General features: G+C 45.2%; 1 protein-coding gene across 1 annotated transcript; it reads right to left on the bottom strand.

Annotated features, from left to right (window-relative positions):
* Nucleotides 1-4291: 4291 nt before the first annotated feature.
* On the bottom strand, nucleotides 4292-10548 carry LOC142129536 (putative ATP-dependent RNA helicase DDX23). Its single transcript, XM_075194379.1, has 6 exons — nucleotides 10466-10548; nucleotides 6216-6348; nucleotides 5306-5451; nucleotides 4993-5161; nucleotides 4612-4854; nucleotides 4292-4492 (listed from the first exon to the last, which is right to left on the bottom strand). Exons 1-6 carry the CDS (start codon nucleotides 10546-10548, stop codon nucleotides 4292-4294), a joined length of 975 nt encoding a protein of 324 aa, XP_075050480.1.
* Nucleotides 10549-19215: the final 8667 nt, after the last annotated feature.

The raw sequence follows: 19215 nt of genomic DNA, 5'->3' as shown, positions 1-19215 counted from the left end.
AGCCATCCTTTGACGCCGCACATCACAAGGGTCATCCTCTGACCCCTCCACATTACATAGAGCCTTCCTCTGACCCCTGCACAACACAGAGAGCCATCCTCTGACCCCTGCACAATACATAAAGCCTTCTTCTGACCCCTGTACATTACATAGAGCCATCCTCTGACCCCTGCACAACACATAGAGCCATCCTCTGACCCTGTACAACACATAGGTCATCCTCTGACCCCTGCACAATACATAGAGCCATCCTCTGACCCCTGCACAACACAGAGAGCCATCCTCTGCCCCTGCACAACAAAGCGAGCCATCCTCTGACCCTGCACAACACAGAGGTCATCCTCTGACCCCTGCAGAATACATAGAGCCATTCTTTGACCCCTGCACAATACATAGAGCCATCCTTTTACCCCTCCACATTACATAGAGCTATCCTTTGACACCTGCACAACACAGAGAGCCATCCTCTGGTCCCTGCACAACAGAGAGAGCCATCCTCTGGCCCATGCACAACACAGAGAGCCTTCTTCTGACCCCTCCACATTACATAGAGCTATCCTCTGACCCCTCCACATTACATAGAGCCTTCCTCTGACCCCTGCACAACACAGAGAGCCATCCTCTGACCCTGTACAACACAGAGGTCATCCTCTGACCCCTGCAGAATACATAGAGCCATCCTTTGACCCCTGCACAATACATAGAGCCATCCTCTGACCATGTACAACACCGAGGTTATCCTCTGATCCCTGTACAACACAGAGAGCCATCCTTTGATGGCGCACATCACAGAGGTCTTCCTCTGACCCCTCCACATTACATAGAGCCATCCTCTGACCCCTGCACAACACAGAGAGCCATCCTCTGACCCCTGCACAATACATAGAGCCATCCTCTGACCCCTGCACAATACATAGAGCCATCCTCTGACCCCTGCACAATACATAGAGCCATACTCTGGTCCCTGCACAACACAGAGAGCCATCCTCTGGTACCTGCACAACACAGAGAGCCATCCTCTGGCCCCTGCACAACACAGAGAGCCTTCTTCTGACCCATCCACATTACATAGAGCTATCCTCTGACCCCTCCACATTACATAGAGCCTTCCTCTGACCCCTGCACAACACAGAGAACCATCCTCTGACCCCTGCACAACACAAAGAGCCATCCTCTGACCCTGTATAACAGAGAGGTCATCCTCTGACCCCTGCAGACTACATAGAGCCATCCTCTGACCCCTGCACAACACAGAGAGCCATCCTCTGACCATGTACAACACAGAGGTTATCCTCTGATCCCTGTACAACACAGAGAGCCATCCTTTGACGCCGCACATCACAGAGGTCATCCTCTGACCCCTCCACATTACATAGAGCCTTCCTCTGACCCCTGCACAACACAGAGAGCCATCCTCTGACCCCTGCACAATACATAAAGCCTTCTTCTGACCCCTGCACAACACAGAGAGCCATCCTCTGACCCTGTTAAACACATAGGTCATCCTCTGACCCCTGCACAATACATAGAGCCATCCTATGAACCCTGCACAATACATAGAGCCATCCTTTTACCCCTCCACATTACATAGAGCTATCCTTTGACCCCTGCACAACAGAGAGAGCCATCCTCTGGCCCCTGCACAACACAGAGAGCCTTCTTCTGACCCCTCCACATTACATAGAGCTATCCTCTGACCCCTCCACATTACATAGAGCCTTCCTCTGACCCCTGCACAACACAGAGAGCCATCCTCTGACCCTGTACAACACAGAGGTCATCCTCTGACCCCTGCAGAATACATAGAGCCATCCTTTGACCCCTGCACAATACATAGAGCCATCCTCTGACCATGTACAACACCGAGGTTATCCTCTGATCCCTGTACAACACAGAGAGCCATCCTTTGACGGCGCACATCACAGAGGTCATCCTCTGACCCCTCCACATTACATAGAGCCATCCTCTGACCCCTGCACAACACAGAGAGCCATCCTCTGACCCCTGCACAATACATAGAGTCATCCTCTGACCCCTGCACAATACATAGAGCCATCCTATGAACCCTGCAGAATACATAGAGCCATCCTTTGACCCCTGCACAATACATAGAGCCATCCTTTTACCCCTCCACATTACATAGAGCTATCCTTTGACCCCTGCACAACACAGAGAGCCATCCTCTGGTCCCTGCACAACAGAGAGAGCCATCCTCTGGCCCCTGCACAACACAGAGAGCCTTATTCTGACCCCTCCACATTACATAGAGCTATCCTCTGACCCCTCCACATTACATAGAGCCTTCCTCTGACCCCTGTACAACACAGAGAGCCATCCTCTGACCATGTACAACACAGAGGTTATCCTCTGATCCCTGTACAACACAGAGAGCCATCCTTTGACGCCGCACATCACAGAGGTCATCCTTTGACCCCTCCACATTACATAGAGCCTTCCTCTGACCCCTGCACAACACAGAGAGCCATCCTCTGACCCCTGCACAATACATAAAGCCTTCTTCTGACCCCTGCACAACACAGAGAGCCATCCTCTGACCCTGTAAAACACATAGGTCATCCTCTGAGCCCTGCACAATACATAGAGCCATTCTATGAACCCTGCACAACACAGAGAGCCATCCTCTGACCATGTACAACACAGAGGTTATTCTCTGATCCCTGTACAACACAGAGAGCCATCCTTTGACGCCGCACATCACAGAGGTCATCCTCTGACCCCTCCACATTACATAGAGCCTTCTTCTGACCCCTGTACATTACATAGAGCCATCCTCTGACCCCATTTGCCCATAGACAGACATCAGGAGCTGTGGCTCAACTGATATATGCACTCTTCTGGAAACACAGCATAGTGGGTTTGATTCCCCATCCGAGCTAAGCTCATTGCGATATATAAATGTTTTGGGTTATAATTTTTTTTTTATTTATGAGAACAGCTTTTGGTTCTGTAACTGTAGTGTGAAAATGGAGATGTCTGACTGATGACTTCCAACACACCTCTGTCTCTTTGATTACCGATGGGAAGACACTCGAGGCTTCCAACTGAGAGGAGGGTCAGTCTCTAGGTCTCTGTACTCAACCAGGACACTGGGGAAGCGTACGAGTGTCTGGAGGATAGCTGCTAGCTCAGAACTAGGCTGATCACTTACGTTATACACAAAAACTGGTGCTGCTGATATAACTGTGACAGTCTCAGAGAGCAGCTGATCCTGATATGTACCCCGAATCGCTGGTCACTCAGATGCAATTGATCAGGGACTGCAGGAATATCAGCTGGGTGTCGTCCTGTCAGATCTGCTCCTGGAGTCACTCCCAGCAGAGGGACCATTTACTAAACCGCAGTATTCTGTCATTAGCTGTCTGTCAGAGTGTGAGTTTATTAATACAAACAGCTATATTGGCCGGGGATGGTTGCAGATGAAGACCAATGTCTGCCGGAGCCTATAGAACATAAAATTCCATAGACTTCTCTTATCACAGGATCAGAGAGGGGCCCTGGAGGACACAATTCTCAGTGATATGAAAATGGCGACACAGGAACCAACTGCCCGTACTTTCTTATACTTCTGTACCCAGTACCGTATCTGCTTCATAAGGCAACATCCCCATTCCTATCCCAGGTACTGATCGCTGTTCTGTAGGATCAGCGCAGCACAAAGCACTATTAAATCTCCCGCCCCAACTAAGCTCAGTGCAGTGAATAAATGAACTGACGTCACTGAGGGGTGGGAGGTTTAAAACGGGCTCTTACACAGCCGCTCTGGCACCGCTCCAAGGGATTAAACTATGAATAAGAGCGGTGCCAGGGCTAAAAGTGCTAGTGTGTGTGTGTGTGTTATTATTTTTTTCTGAAATTTCACAGGCGGCACCTGTGGACAGTTCTCCATTCACATGCCAAATTTCAGTTTAATAGCTTTAATACATTTTAAGATGTAGACCCTCAAACACCATGCCCCCCCTCTCACAGATTCCCTATGGCAAAATGACGTTTTTTAGATGTAACCTTAATATAAGGGCACGACTGTGCCCTTATAATATAGGACATACTACACTGTTATTTTTTATGTGTTGTTCGTTTGAATTTTTGAATGGGGCACTGAACAAATTTCTCAGTGAAGTTAATGCAGAGTATTCTACAGATGTGAGGGAAATAAAACAAATCCTTTATCCTACACAACATCTTCCTTGCTTACATACACCAAAATGGAATGACTTTAATGTTGCTTTTATCCAAGCAAAATATTTATTAGGGCACTGGGCCAAATTCACCATTACATCATGATCCACAAAAACATGGAGACATTAAAAACAAACATCTGCCTCTTCTCCCCTTCAGACATGAGGAACGCCTTCTGTTCAACTCTCTCATGAGGTTTACCAGCAGAGCCAATGTACACCACCGCAGGACGACGAAGATAGCTTCTGGCCAGCAGTTCCACAGATGGAGGCATAGTCGCTGTAAACATGACCATCTACACAAGGAGAAAAGGTGTAAAATAATTATGTGCCAACAGACAGTTTAAAAACAAATAATCAAAGATTTCTAAGATTTTCAGGTATATCTGAAGTTGCAATTAAAATTAACACTTACTTGTCTATACTTATGCTTCCCAGACTCAAAGTTTGCAATCATTTTCTCTGGGTCTTCCGCCTCATCTGCATCTGGCTTCTGATTGGTGACTGGCATGTGCTCCAAGATTTTCTGGACATCAGGCTCAAAACCCATGTCAATCATACGGTCAGCTTCATCCAGTACCACATAAGTGCAGCGACTTAGGACTAAGTATCGATTTTCTAGCACATCTATCAGACGTCCAGGGGTAGCTATTACAATCTTTTGTAAAGAAAGGTAAATAATGTGAGATAATAAAAACCTGTAATAGCAAATCACAAAACCTTGTCCAATCACTGAATGGAAGTAGAAATATCAGAGAAAGGTCAAATCACTATGTAATATATGGGAAAGTCTCACCTCACAGCCCATTCGCAGTCGGAAACCTTGGTCCTCATGAGGGATACCTCCAATAACAGACACAGTTCGTGGTTTTCCAAACTTGATTGTTTCCTCCTCAATCTGTTGAGCCAACTCTCTTGTTGGAGCCAGAATAATAGCATAAGGTCCCTGGTCAAACTCTTCAATCCTACAATCAACAATGTAAAAAGTAAGTTTCACAATTTTGCCCCCTCTGAAGCAAATTATGGAAAAGTTTAAGTTTGGTAGCATCACAATGAGTTATCTCCTCCATTAGGCAGATCATTTGCAGAATAATAAAGGTTTCTCTGACCTGTCAATCTTTGGCAGAGTTGTGATCCAGACCAGCAGAGGGATGAGGAAGGCGGCAGTTTTACCACTGCCAGTCTCGGCCACACCAATGATGTCACGATTATGCAGACCGATGGGAATGGCTTGTCTTTGAATAGGTGTTGGTTCCTGTAGAAGTAAAAATGCAACATGAGGTTCAGAAACTAAAAAAGGTCTCCACTCTATAATTCACACCACAAACTAAGTGGGAGTTACTCAATCAGCAACCGGAACACAGCTGAAGATAGCTATAGAAATGGAGAACACACACTAATGTCTCTGTCCAGCACATAAAATAAACATACAATCCAGAATCTAATGGGGGAGACTCAGGTTACATGACGCAAATCAGCAGAATTTATTTCTTCAGCAAACACACGTTGCCACATCTGCATCATGTAGCAGCCTCTGCTATTACAGTCACTCTTATAACATATATGCTGTGTTAGATATTGTAACTTTAGAGTAGGTCACTTTAACAATACTTCTAGAAATGTAAGTTAGATGCTGGGCGCTTGAGAATTACACTAACATCTCTAACTTCAATATTAGACTATGCTCCTGTACACAAACAATTTGATTTTTTTTTATTATCTGTCACCAAGGCACTTCATGTAATCAATCACGGTTCACCAGAATAATTTACTCTACTGATAATATCTCCAAGCACAGTCACCACTCCAGGGGGTTAATTTATCAAGCTGCGGGTTTGAAAAAGTGGAAATGTTGCCTACAGCAACCAATGAGATTCTAGCTGTCATTTTGTAGAGTGTACTAAATAAATGAAAACTAGAATGTAATTGGTTGCTATAGGCAATGAATGACAACTTTTCAATCCCGCATTTTGATAAATTTACCCCTAGTAATCCTTCTAATCTTAATCTAATACACACCTTGTATCCACACTTGTCAATAACTTCCAGGATATGGGGCGGCAGGGAGGAATCAATCCAGGAGCGAATGGGGTTGGGAATTTTACCACCCTTGGTGGTAATGCTGTAATCCTCCCTAAAGACTGGCGAGTCTCTGTCATTTCATCTGGGGGCTATATGTACAGGGGCTATATGTATAGGGGGCTATATGTACAGAGGGCTCTATCTACAGGGGGGCTCTATCTACAGGGGGGCTCTATCTACAGGGGGGCTATATTTACAGGGGGCTATATTTACAGGGGGGCTCTATCTACAGGGGGGCTCTATCTACAGGGGGGCTCTATCTACAAGGGGGGTATATTTACAGGGGGGCTATATTTACAGGGGGCTATATTTACAGGGGGGCTCTATCTACAGGGGGGGTCTATCTACAGGGGGCTCTATCTACAAGGGGGGTATATTTACAGGGGGGGGCTCTATCTACAGTGGGGTATATGTACACAGGGGGCTATTTTGGGGGCTAGGAGGTGGAGGGGGAGGGGGAGGGCGATGGGCATTCCAGGGAAAGAGTGGGGGGAATCGAGTCTGAGGGCAAGGAGGAGGGGGTGGTGGTTTTCGGGAAAGTCGGGGAGGTATGCGAGGAGGAAGAAGGGATTTAATTTTTGGGGGACGGGGAGACAGGGGAGGATGGGGACACAAGGGGACAGTTGTAGGTGGGGGGGGGGATTTGAATGGCATGATTTTAGGGGGAGGGGGAGGATGGGGACGCATGGGGACAGGTGGAGGAGGTCTGGGATATAATTTCAAGAAGCGCCAGCATGTTCCAGCATGTGCTCGAATCGGGGGAAGCGGGGGGCCAGGTGGACGGGGCTGTGGGAATTTATGGGGGCTATCGCATAGGGGAAGAGGGGGGAGCAGGAGGTGAGGGCGGGGTTTGGGCAGGAGGGCAGGAGGGTGGGGTTTGGGCAGGGGGGCAGGAGGAGGGAGGTATTTCCTAAGGAGGGGTCTGAAGTTAGTTCTAGTCGTCATTCCGTTCGTCACTGGATCTGGGTAATGATATTATAATCACAGGTATATATCACTACTGTTGCAGCTGGGTAATGACATCATAATCACACAGTATACAGAGCTACTGCTGATGTCCTCATAATCACACAGTATACAGAGCTACTTTTTTGAAAAAGTAACTTTATTTGTATAAAGGTACAAACAACACCATACATTACATTCAAGTGCACGCAGTACACCAAGAAACATAATCATTCATACATTTTAGTATAATACAAGACATGAAGTACAAGATATGACATCCTACAAGGTATAAAGTGGAAACACATAGGTTAAAAGTAAAAATAAATGTAAACAAATGAATGTATATATTTGGGTAGAAAATGTACTAGAAACTGAAGAGATGACGTGTGCTTGGATGTCTCAGACACATTTAGGTAATATCTCTGGCTTCCTCAGTGAACAAAGGCTTCGTTTTCTTAATACCACTCTATGGGGCATATTCAATTGTTAGCGAGTTGTTTTTTTAGAGCGTGTTAAGTCCATTTTTTTTCTTTTCCATAATTTTCGAGCGCGTAAACTTTACCCGCAACGCTTTTTTTTTTTTCAAGAAACGGTCCTCTCGCGCCTTAGTCGTTTGTCCATTAAAAGTATAGGGTGGTTAAGAACCCGCCGCGTTAAAAGGCGGGTTAAACAGGCAAATATGCCGTTTCATGTTGCACCTCCTTGGTCTGCTCTAAAAATAAAAATTATTGAAAAGTTCCTGAAAAAAGCTATTAAAGATAAAAAAAAGTTATACAAGTTCATTACATTAAAATGAAAAAGGATTATTATTTCTTTAAAAATCCAGTCAAAATAAATAATAAAGTTTACACATTTCCCCTTTTCAAAATAACTTCAGTGGTTCAGTCCGTTTTTCTTTCAAATTAACTGACACATTTTTTTTTTTTTTTCAAAATCACTTGAGTGAACAGTGGTACAGGACAGACGGCGGTGCAGGACAGACGGCGGTGCAGGACAGACGACGGTGGTGCAGGGCAGACGGTGGTGCAGGGCAGACGGCGGTGCAGGGCAGACGGCGGTGCAGGACAAACGGCGGTGCAGGACAGACGGCGGTGGTGTAGGACAGACGGCGGTGCAGGACAGACGACGGTGGTGCAGGGCAGACGGTGGTGCAGGGCAGACGGCGGTGCAGGGCAGACGGCGGTGCAGGACAAACGGCGGTGCAGGACAGACGGCGGTGGTGTAGGACAGACGGCGGTGCAGGACAGACGACGGTGGTGCAGGGCAGACGGCGGTACAGGGCAGACGGCGGTGCAGGACAGACGGCGGTGCAGGGCAGACGGCGGTGCAGGGCAGACGGCGGTGTAGGGCAGACGGCGGTGCAGGACAGACGGTGGTGCAGGACAGACGACGGTGGTGTAGGACAGACGGCGGTGCAGGACAGACGACGGTGGTGTAGGGCAGACGGTGGTGCAGGGCAGACGGCGGTGCAGGACAGACGGCGGTGCAGGACAGACGGCGGTGCAGGGCAGACGGTGGTGCAGGGCAGACGGTGGTGCAGGACAGACAGGCGGCGCAGGGAAGACGGCGGCACAGAGCAGATGGCGGCACAGGGCAGACGGCGGCACAGGGCAGACGGCGGCGCAGGGCAGACGGCGGCGCAGGGCAGACAGTGGCGCAGGACAGACAGTGGTGCAGGACAGCTTTGTGGAGAAATTACTGTTGGCTGAGTGATTTTTTTTTTTGTGCACACAACATTTTCCAGCATTTGACTGAAGTGTTTTCTGGTGGATTATCGAGGATTTCCTAAGGACACGTATCGTGTTGTTTGGTGTTGTCTGTCCTCAAAATTAGCAAAATTAACATGTAAATTTATCACTTCCAGCCAAAGTAATATCATAGTAAAATAGTGCTTCTCACAGGCCCATTCTTCCCCTGCACAAACAGGCCTTCTCCCTACATTTTTTTTACAAAAATAGTTAATAGTTTAGTTTTAAATTATCCCTTTTAATTATTGTCTCTTTTTCAATGGAGCCATTCCTGGACACAGTGTGGATGTACATGTATGCTGCATGTATGGAGGAGACTGCTTTGGATGCAATGTAAGGCGATGCAAATGTGGGAGTGTCTGGAGAGAATGTTGATGTATGTGGTGTGAATGTGAGTATGGAAGAGGGAGAGCCTGTGGGAGAGAATGGTGGACAGGCAATGGCAGCATAGTCAATTGCGGCAAGTAGGACTAGAATCCCCAGGCCACATCTGCACCACAACAGGCGTTTGCTTGATGGATTGCCCAGGAAGGAGGTGAGAAGACTTTATCGCCTATCCTTTTCAGCAATTTACAATCTGTATGAGATTGTAAAAGAGGACCTAGAACCTCATTACCCTAGTAACCGAGCATTCCCTGGACTTGCCAAACTGCTTGGTGCTTTGCGTTTTCTGGCTTCAGGAACATTTCAGCCCACCTTGGCAGTTATTGCCGGGTTTTCCCAACCCACTCTTTCTAGGATCCTGTTCCAGGTCCTAAATGCCCTCAAAAAGCACACTGCAATTTTTATTAATTTCCCGCAGTCTGCCAATGAGTGGCATCTGCCAATGAGTGGCGTGAGGTCAAAGCTGATTTTTATGCTTTGTCTCAAATGCCCAATGTACTGGGTGCAATTGATTGCACCCACATTGCCCTTATACCACCCCGCTGAATGGAAGAAAGTTTCCGTAATCAAAAACACTTCCATTCCATAAATGTTCAGATGGTTTGTTAAGCAACCCAAAAAATCACCAATGTTGTTGGTTTTCCAGGTTCATCCCATGACTCTTTCATCTTGCAACAGTCGTCCTTGTTCCAGAATTTCGAAGCAAGATCCTTTCCACATGGCTGGCTGCTTGGTAATTATTTTTTGGTTTGTTCGTTAAATGTTTATTCCAAGCTTAGTGGGAAAACCCCCCAAAAAGTTAAAGATGTGCCAGTGCTACTAAAAAGTGTAGTAGTTAATTTTTTTGTTTTCTTTTTTTTAGGAGACGCTGGATATGGGAACTGGTCCTGGTTGCTGACTCCATTAAGCAACCCTGTCTCTTCCGCAGAAAAAAGGTACCAAGCAGCACACATACGTACCAGGGGTGTTATTGAACAAACCTTTGGTGCACATAAAAGCCGGTTTCGCTGTTTAGACAGGTCCGGCGGTGTGCTTTTATATTCACCCTCTAAAGTTTGTGATATAATTATTGGTTGTTGTATTCTGCACAATATTTGTATTGCAAACCGATTGGAGGTTGATATAGATCCAGAGATTTCTTTGGATTTGGACCTACTGAGGTAGGACAGATGAAGGAGCTTGCGACTCATGTCCGTCAATCGAAGCTTTCTTTTCATGGAAGTATTTTTTATTTTTAATAAGAAACACGTTATATTTGTGTAGTTAAATAATAAAAATATGGCCTTGTCATACAATATACAGAAATGATGCCAAACTGTCTACTTGTCACCAAAGGAGGATATTCTCTACCATTTGTGATAATGGGTAAGAAAAGAAAAAAAAAACATCCATGGTGAATATAGTCTTTTTTTTTTTTTTTTTACATTACAGTATTGTGTTAAATTGTTGTATTGCATTTATATGTAAGGGAGTGATGTGATTGGATTTGTCAATTGATAACCAAAATCTTTTGACAATATTGCTGACCCTTATTTTTTTAAGTAAATGATTACCTGAAAAATATATCTTAATTGTACGTTACTGACATAATTTTTCTTTTCTAAGATCTCCACCAAACAGATCAGCAGCATCATCTGTTTTTTTTGACTGTACATTAGTCTGCAGAGCGAAGCAGTGAGGTTTTTTTTTTTAACAATATACAACCTAAAAGTAAACAATATGAAAATCTAATCATATTTCAGTTCCAATAAGTGAGCAGTGCAGTACCTCTATGAAGATTCTTCAAGTAAAGTGACCTTGCAGATGGAATTAACCTTTTATTTTAATTTATTTATTTATTTTTTTAGGTACACATATATCTAAATGGTTGAGTATAGTTTACAGGCCTATATAATATTTTAATTAAACAGCCACTAGATATTACTAAAGATGTGTTGACCAAACTAAATTAGTACTACTTTAATGAGATTTATTCATCCCAATACAGTCGGGTCCAAAAGTGTTATAAATGCACCAATCTTATGTGAAGTGTGTTAGACCACATTAGAATTATCACCCAAAATAGAACCCGAGTTGAGACAAATTATTATAAAAACTATATTACACTTATATGGTAAGTAAAATTGTTTACATCCCTACTTATTTTTGTTTTAACATCAAGACTTACTTCCTGATCAGAACGCTATTTAGTTATTTTTTGCAGTGCCCAACAAACACTTTCTTTGAATATGTGAATGTAAAAAAACACTTGTAGACATTCAGTTAGGTTGGGGTAGTACACAGTGAAGACGTGTACCACCCCACCCTATGTGAGTTTTCTACCCGATTACAATTAGAATGTAATGTGTCACGCATTTAGGTGAAGGTGTATCTATCTAATAAATACAGTACCAGAGCTTTATGGCAGCTACAGCAACATCTGGGATTCCAAAACAGATTTAAGTCAGCATAAAATAATGATCTCAATACATCGAGTATTAAAACAACTGTTTTCAGTTTAGTTCTATGTTATGTAAAAAAAACAAACAAACAAGAAAACCACTTGTGTGTTTTAACACAGCCCTCCAACCCCTTATCACTACTAAAATGTGGCATGTCAATAAGGCAAAAGTTACAAATGAATTAATCGTGGCAACAATTGTAATAAAAATAAGTAATTTACATGGCTATGGGTTTTTTTCTGAGCTTTATAGTACTACAACAGCTTAGACAGAATAAAATGAATGGCTATTGAGTCGACATTGAAATTGATGATACATACAAAATATGCACATATATAAGAGATTAGTTTACAAAATGATTTCTCGATTTCACCCTCTTTTAGTGACGAGGAACAAATGGAATGCTCTTGTGTGTAGGAAAAATATTTTTGCTTAATTTAACTTGTCTGGTTGTCTTTAGTGCCATCTGCTGGACGTGGAGGGAAGCAAAGCAAAGGTAGTACAAGTGTCTTGTAGATCACTAAAGAATAGTACTAGATGCAACCAATAAGCCTAGCATTATAGCAGCTGACAAAGTAGACTAATCACACTAATATTAGTTTTTACTGTAGTTCAGCAGCATCATTTAAAGAGAAGCGACCAAGTCAACTGTCAGCCCTTTTCTTCATAGAGATTATATATATCACGTAGGCTCCTGTCTGAAAATGTACATAAATACAGCCATGTGCTATGTCCTTTCACATGTTCATTTGAGAGCTATGAAGGGACAAAGAGTCCCAGGTATTTTCTATTGTAATAGACACAAGTGTACATACATAGGGTAATCTACGTGTAAATCTGGCTCCCTCTGCTGGAAAAATATATATATTTACAGTGAAAACCCCATTTTAAAGTCTGATGTCACATTCCCCATTCTACAACACATTTACTGTTATAATAAACAAAATAAACTATTATACATTACTATATATTGTGCATCACTGGAAGTGACAATATATTTATATGTTTTAGCAAAGAAATAGTTTCAAAATACTGTATGTACTCTATATAGGATTGAAAATTATTGCTCCAATTAGGCTAAATTAGGTTTTTTCCCACACACATAAACATTCTATTTTACTGTACAGAAGTGATGTTCTTCTCTATCCACAAAGTGTAGATAATGGGCTAGAAGAAAACACTGACACAATGAACCACTGTGGTATATAACTATGGGGCACTTTATCATTTATCGGGAAAAATGAGAAATACTTATCAATCCTTATCGCATGGAGAAGGATTGATGTATTTCTCAAATTTATGAAAAACGGATCACAGAAACAGCAGTTCCGAAAAACTGCTGTTTCTGTGATAAAAAAAAATCATACTTACCCCCCTCTTCGGGACGCGGTGTCTCAGAATCTCCTACTGGTCATCTTCGTTCCTCTTCTTCTTTCAATTGCACGTGCGCACAAAGATCCCCGCTCTGTCTCTGCAACTATTGTTGCAGAGAGAGAGCTGTGAGCGACAGGGAGGGGTCATGTGATACCTCCACACACGCGGAGCAGAGCTGACAGCATTGGATTTTTTTAATTTTGATAATGTACGCTAACTTCAGCTGGCAAGTTCCCGAAACAAAAGGCTTTTCAGGACTTCTTAGATTGCGGCCAGAGCAGTCACCATACTGTTGAATGGTGACTGCTCGCAAAAACGATCAGGAGTGCAAAGCAGCAGATATCGATGCACCTTTAATAAATTTGCGGAGGGCACATCGGGACCCGATTTCCACGGTAAGTGCACGATAGTGCACTACCGTGATTTCTTAAATATGCCCCTATGTTTTTCTGTTGCAGTTTGAGGCTTTTTAGACTTTTTTTCCCCCACCAATTCTCCCTAGACAAACAAACTGGGGGGTGACTGTATATACTATTTCCCAGTGGTTGAAGTGGAAATTTAGAAGTGGCGGTATGAAGCATGTAATTGGAGTGTATGTGAACGGAATTTGATAGTTTTACAATGAAGGCAATAGGAGAAGTGGTGGTATTGCATACCACCATATACACCATCACTTCCACCACTGCTACTTAAAATGGTACCATGATCAAGTGAAGAGGCAATAGTTCCCTGCTTTAAAGCAGCCATCAATTTTATTCATGTTCTTTAATGAAATATTAGAGCACAGGTCCACTGGATCTTTCAGGTGATGCAACATCTGCATTACAGGGTAATGAAGGGGACACCAATGCAGATTCGTTGTTTAGTGTTACAATCACATATTCAGATTCTTCCACCTCACCGTTCTCAAAATATGTTGTAACATTGCTGCCCTGTACCATCCGCTCTCCTTTCTTTAAGACCCTGTTGCGCACCAGGTGGTTCTCCTCCAGTTCTGAGCAGCGGATGAAATACGTGAGGATGTAGATAATGCGCTGAACCAAGTCTTTACGTTTTCCCACAAGTACAGTCCGAGTCATTCTGACTGGGGATCCAATAGCCCCATAAAGATCACCTGTGAAAGATCAGGAAGAAGGATTCATTAACTGATTAATTAATTATTATTAATTAATTAGCTGCAAATATCAAGATATTTTGGCATGAAACCTGCTAGCCTGTGGCAAAAAGCTGAAAATGAATTTCACCTCCCAACATGATAACAATGCAAAACACACATTTAAGTCAATCAATGAATGGCTTGAGAAAAGGACTATCAAAGTTTTGGAATGGCCCAGAGCCCAGATCTCAATCCCATTGAAAACCTGGTGAAAGACCTGAAGATGGCTGTGCAAAGGAGATTCCAAGAGACTTATTCAAAAAGACTCACTGCTATAATAATAGCAAAAGGTGCTTCCACAAGGTTTTAGTTTATAGGTGAGCACACTTATCCAACCAGGGTATTGTAGTTTTACATTTTCACTTTTTCCTAAAATTTGTTGGTTGCATGGTCACATTGGACCTGGAAAAAGGTTTGACATGATTACATTGCTTTCAGGCTTTACATAACAAACTGATAAACAGAACATTTAGTTTCCTATTGAATGTTCCTGCTTTGGCTCCACTGCCTCCGGCTAAGCTGCCACCGCTGCTAGCCCTGCACTGCCTACTCCTGAGGGCCTGCCTTCCATTTCCTCCGGATCCGTGGCCTGCTGTCTTCTGCCGCCTTGGCTGCCTGCCATGTCCCAGCTCTCCCACCACCTGGTCTGCCGGGCCATCTCCTTATGTGGCATATTGAATCTTGACTCCCGCTGTCTGGTCCGCCGCCATCTCGTCTCCCGCTGCCTGGTACTTCTTCCTGTGCCCCGTTGCCTGGTCTGCCTGCCGTGTCTCCCGCAGCTTGATCCACGCACATCGGCCTGACACACACTCCCCGGTCTCTGGCACTAATACTGTCTCTGGCTCTAATACACGGACCCCATCTCGGCAACCAACCCGGACCTCTGTATAACAAGATCCTGATCGCTGGTCCCTCCGGACTGCTACAGCGACTGTTGCGATCAGTCCTGCACTCCCCTTCCCCAGTCTCTGGTCTCTCCAACCTGGACTCTCCTACCTCACACCTAGTACCAGCTCTCTGCAGCCCTCATTTACTTCTCCTATACTTTTATTTTGCATTTACCATAAGCTCATCTTAATCTTGTTACTTCATTTTATATTTTAATTTTATCATATTGTATTGTATCCTATCTTATCTTATTGTTTTGCACTTTACCATTAGCTCATCTTAATCTTGTCACTAAGTACTGTATGTCTTGATACTTGGTACTTTATTTTAATTTATCAGCACTGTATCTTTACTTGCTCTTTATTTCACTTCATCTGCACTTATTTTAATTTTACTGCACTGTTTTTACTGCATTTCATATTGTCTTCGCCTCCGCCTTTGTTCCTGCACTGTACAATGCCGCACCCCGTACCTTTCCTATACCCATCCTCTCCCCCAGCCCCCTTCTCTTGCCCAACTCTCACTACCCCACCTCTCCCCCTCCCCCTATCAGCCCCGATAATCTCATCCGCATCTCCCTTCCTCATGTGCCCTCTGGAACTTCAGGTCCGTCCGCAACAAACTATCCTCCGTCCATGACCTATTCATCTCCAACTCTCTAAATATTCTTGCCATCACTGAAACCTGGCTTACTTCTTCTGACACTGCCTCTCCTGCTGCTCTCTCCTATGGGGGCCTCTCCTTCACCCACTCCACCAGACCGGATGAGCGTCCTGGAGGCGGAGTGGGCCTCCTCCTGTCCCCTAACTGCACTTTTCGGGTAATTCCTACCTTACCTTCCCTCTCCTTCTTCGAAGTCCACTCCATCCGCCTCTTCTCCCCTATCCACCTCCGTGTCTCCGTCATCTACCGTCCCCCGTCCCTCTTCCTTGACAACTTCGCTGCCTGGCTCCCCCATTACCTTGCCTCTGACCTCTCCTCCATTATACTGGGTGACTTCAATATCCCCATTGAGAGCTGTTCTGACCCTGCCACCATCAAACTTCTCTCCGTTTCCTCCTCTCTCGGCCTCACTCAGTGGACCTCCTCCCCCACCCACTGTCTTGGTCACTCCCTCGACCTCGTCTTCTCTCATCTCTGTGATCTCTCTGACTTCTCTTCTCTAACTCTCCCTTCCCACTCTCTGACCACCATCTCCTCTCCTTCACTCTGTCCTCCTCCCGCCTCGCCTAAAGCCACCCTCACTAGGCGCAACTTTGATGCTATCGACCCTACCTCCTTCTCCTCCTCTCTTGAAACTCTCCTATCACCCCTCCCCTCCCTGGCCTTTCCTGACCAGGCATCCTCTCTCTACAACCACTCCCTCACTACTGCCCTTGATGCTGTCGCCCCAGCCTCCGCTATCTGCCAGCGCCGCCTCATTCCACAACCCTGGCACTCGAAACTCACCCGCTTCCTCCAAAGGTGCTCTCGCACTGCTGAACGCCTCTGGAGGAAATCTCGTTCCCTGGCTGACTTTCTTCACTATAAATTCATCCTCTCCTTTTTCTGCTCCGCCCTCTCCCTCGCTAAACAATCCTTTTTTAAGTCCCTCATTTCTTCTCAGTCCTCCAATCCCCGCCGCCTCTTCGGCACCTTCAACTCCCTCCTCTCTCCCCCTCCTGTCCCGCGCTCCCTCTCTGCTACTGACTTTGCCACCTTTTTCTCCTCCAAAATTGAGGCCATCAGACTGAACTCCTCCTCCTCCCCCTCTCCCGCCACCCTCATCGCCTCACCTCCCAACAACCAACTCTGGAGCTCCTTTCGCCCCACAACAGGGGAAGAAGTTCGCTCCCTTATTCTTTTCTCTCCCTCCACCTGTCCTCTCGATCCCATCACCCCCCCCTCCTTCGCTCTCTTTCTCCCACTGTCTGCTCTTACCTCGCACACCTCTTCAACTTATCTCTCTCCTCCGGTGTAGTCCCTTCCTCCTTTAAACTACAGATGAGCGCACTCGGATTTCGTGAATCCGAGCCCACCCGAACCTTTCCGATCCGAGTCGGATCCGAGACAGATCCGGGTATTGGCGCCAAATAAAAACTTGAAACCGAGGCTCTGAGTCATAATCCCGCTATCGGATCTCGCGATACTCGGATCCTATAAATTCCCCGCTAGTCGCCGCCATCTTCACTCGGGCATTGCTCAGGGTAGAGGGAGGGTGTGTTAGGTGGTCCTCTGTCCTGGTAGATCTCGTGCTGTGCTGTTTAGTTCTGTGCTGTGCTGTGCTGTGTCCTGTTCAGTCCAGTGGTGCTGTGTCCTGTGCTCTGTGCTTCTAAGGGCATAGTTATTTCCCCATTATTCCCAAGTTTTTAAAAAATAAAAAAAAAGTTTTTAAAAAAAAAAGTAATTATAACAAAATTTGCAAAACCAATCCAGCAGTATAAGTCCATTGGTACTGCAATATTACCAAGTTCACACATTCTGCAGTATCTTGTGCTACATATAATGGAGACCAAAAATTTGGAGGATAAAGTAGGGAAAGATCCAGACCCACTTCCTCCTAATGCTGAAGCTGCTGCCACTAGTCATGACATAGACGATGAAATGCCATCAACGTCGTCTTCCAAGCCAGATGCCCAATCTCCTAGTACAGGGCATGTAAAATCCAAAAAGCCCAAGTTAAGTAAAAGTAGCAAAAAGAGAAACTTAAAATCATCTGCGGAGAAACGTAAAGTTGCCAATATGCCATTTACGACACGGAGTGGCAAGGAACGGCTTAGGCCCTGGCCCGTGTTCATGACTAGTGGTTCAGCTTCACCTAAGGATCTTAGCCCTCCTCCTCCTCCCCCCCCCTACAAAAAATTGAAGAGAGTTATGCTTTCAGCAACAAAACAGCAAACAACTCTGCCTTCTAAAGAGAAATTATCACAAATCCCCAAGGCGAGTCCAAGGGTGTTGGTGGTTGTCAAGCCTGACTTTCCCATCACTGTACGGGAAGAGGTGGCTCGGGAGGAGGCTATTGATGATGTAGCTGGCGCTGTGGAGGAACTTGATGATGAGGATGGTGATGTGGTTATTGTAAATGAGGCACCAGGGGGCGAAACAGCTGATGTCCATGGGATGAAAAAGCCCATCGTCATGCCTGGTCAGAAGACCAAAAAATGCACCTCTTCGGTCTGGAGTTATTTTTATCCAAATACGGACAACCAATGTATGGCCATATGTAGCTTATGTAAAGCTCAAATAAGCAGGGGTAAGGATCTTGCCCACCTAGGGACATCCTCCCTTATACGTCACCTGAATAACCTTCATAGTTCAGTGGTTAGTTCAGGAACTGGGGCTAGGACCGTCATCGGTACAGGGACACCTAAATCCCGTGGTCCAGTTGGATACACACCAGCAACACCCACCTCGTCAACTTCCTCCACGATCTCCATCAGATTCAGATTGGGATTTAGAGGGTTGATGGAGGTATTGTGTCCCCGGTACCAAATCCCATCGAGATTCCACTTCACTAGGCAGGCGATACCAAAGATGTACAGAGAAGTACGATCAAGTGTCCTCAGTGCTCTAAAAAATGCGGTTGTACCCACTGTCCACTTAACCACGGACATGTGGACAAGTGGTTCTGGGCAAACGAAGGACTATATGACTGTGGCAGCCCACTAGGTAGATGCATCCCCTTCCGCAGCAACAGCAACAGCTGCATCAGTAGCAGCATCTACAAAATGGCTGCTCGTGCAAAGGCAGGCAACATTGTGTATTACAGGTTTTAATAAGAGGCACAACGCTGACAACATATTAGAGAAACTGAGGGAAATTATCTCCCAGTGGCTTACCCCACTTAGACTCTCATGGGGATTTGTGGTGTCAGACAATGCCAGTAACATTGTGCGAGCATTAAATATGGGTAATTTCCAGCACGTCCCATGTTTTGCCCACACCGTTAATTTGGTGGTGCAGCATTACCTCAAGAGTGACAGGGGTGTGCAGGAGATGCTTGCGGTGGCGCGCAAAAC

The sequence above is a fragment of the Mixophyes fleayi genome, chromosome 1 (assembly GCF_038048845.1).
Source record: "Mixophyes fleayi isolate aMixFle1 chromosome 1, aMixFle1.hap1, whole genome shotgun sequence".
NCBI classification, from domain to species: domain Eukaryota; kingdom Metazoa; phylum Chordata; class Amphibia; order Anura; family Limnodynastidae; genus Mixophyes; species Mixophyes fleayi.
The sequence above is the reverse complement of the archived record's forward strand: the minus strand, read 5'-3'. Positions and strand labels throughout refer to the sequence as shown.

What these genes read in the sequence shown, in the direction of transcription:
- LOC142129536 (XM_075194379.1), bottom strand. Translation starts at nt 10,548, where the DNA reads ATGAGTCGCAAGCTCCTTCATCTGTCCTACCTCAGTAGGTCCAAATCC. An exon ending in TCTATATCAACCTCCAATCG is followed by an intron (nt 6,349 to 10,465) that starts GTTTGCAATACA and finishes ATGAAATGACAG; the next exon opens with AGACTCGCCAGTCTTTAGGG. An exon ending in TTGACAAGTGTGGATACAAG is followed by an intron (nt 5,452 to 6,215) that starts GTGTGTATTAGA and finishes TTACTTCTACAG; the next exon opens with GAACCAACACCTATTCAAAG.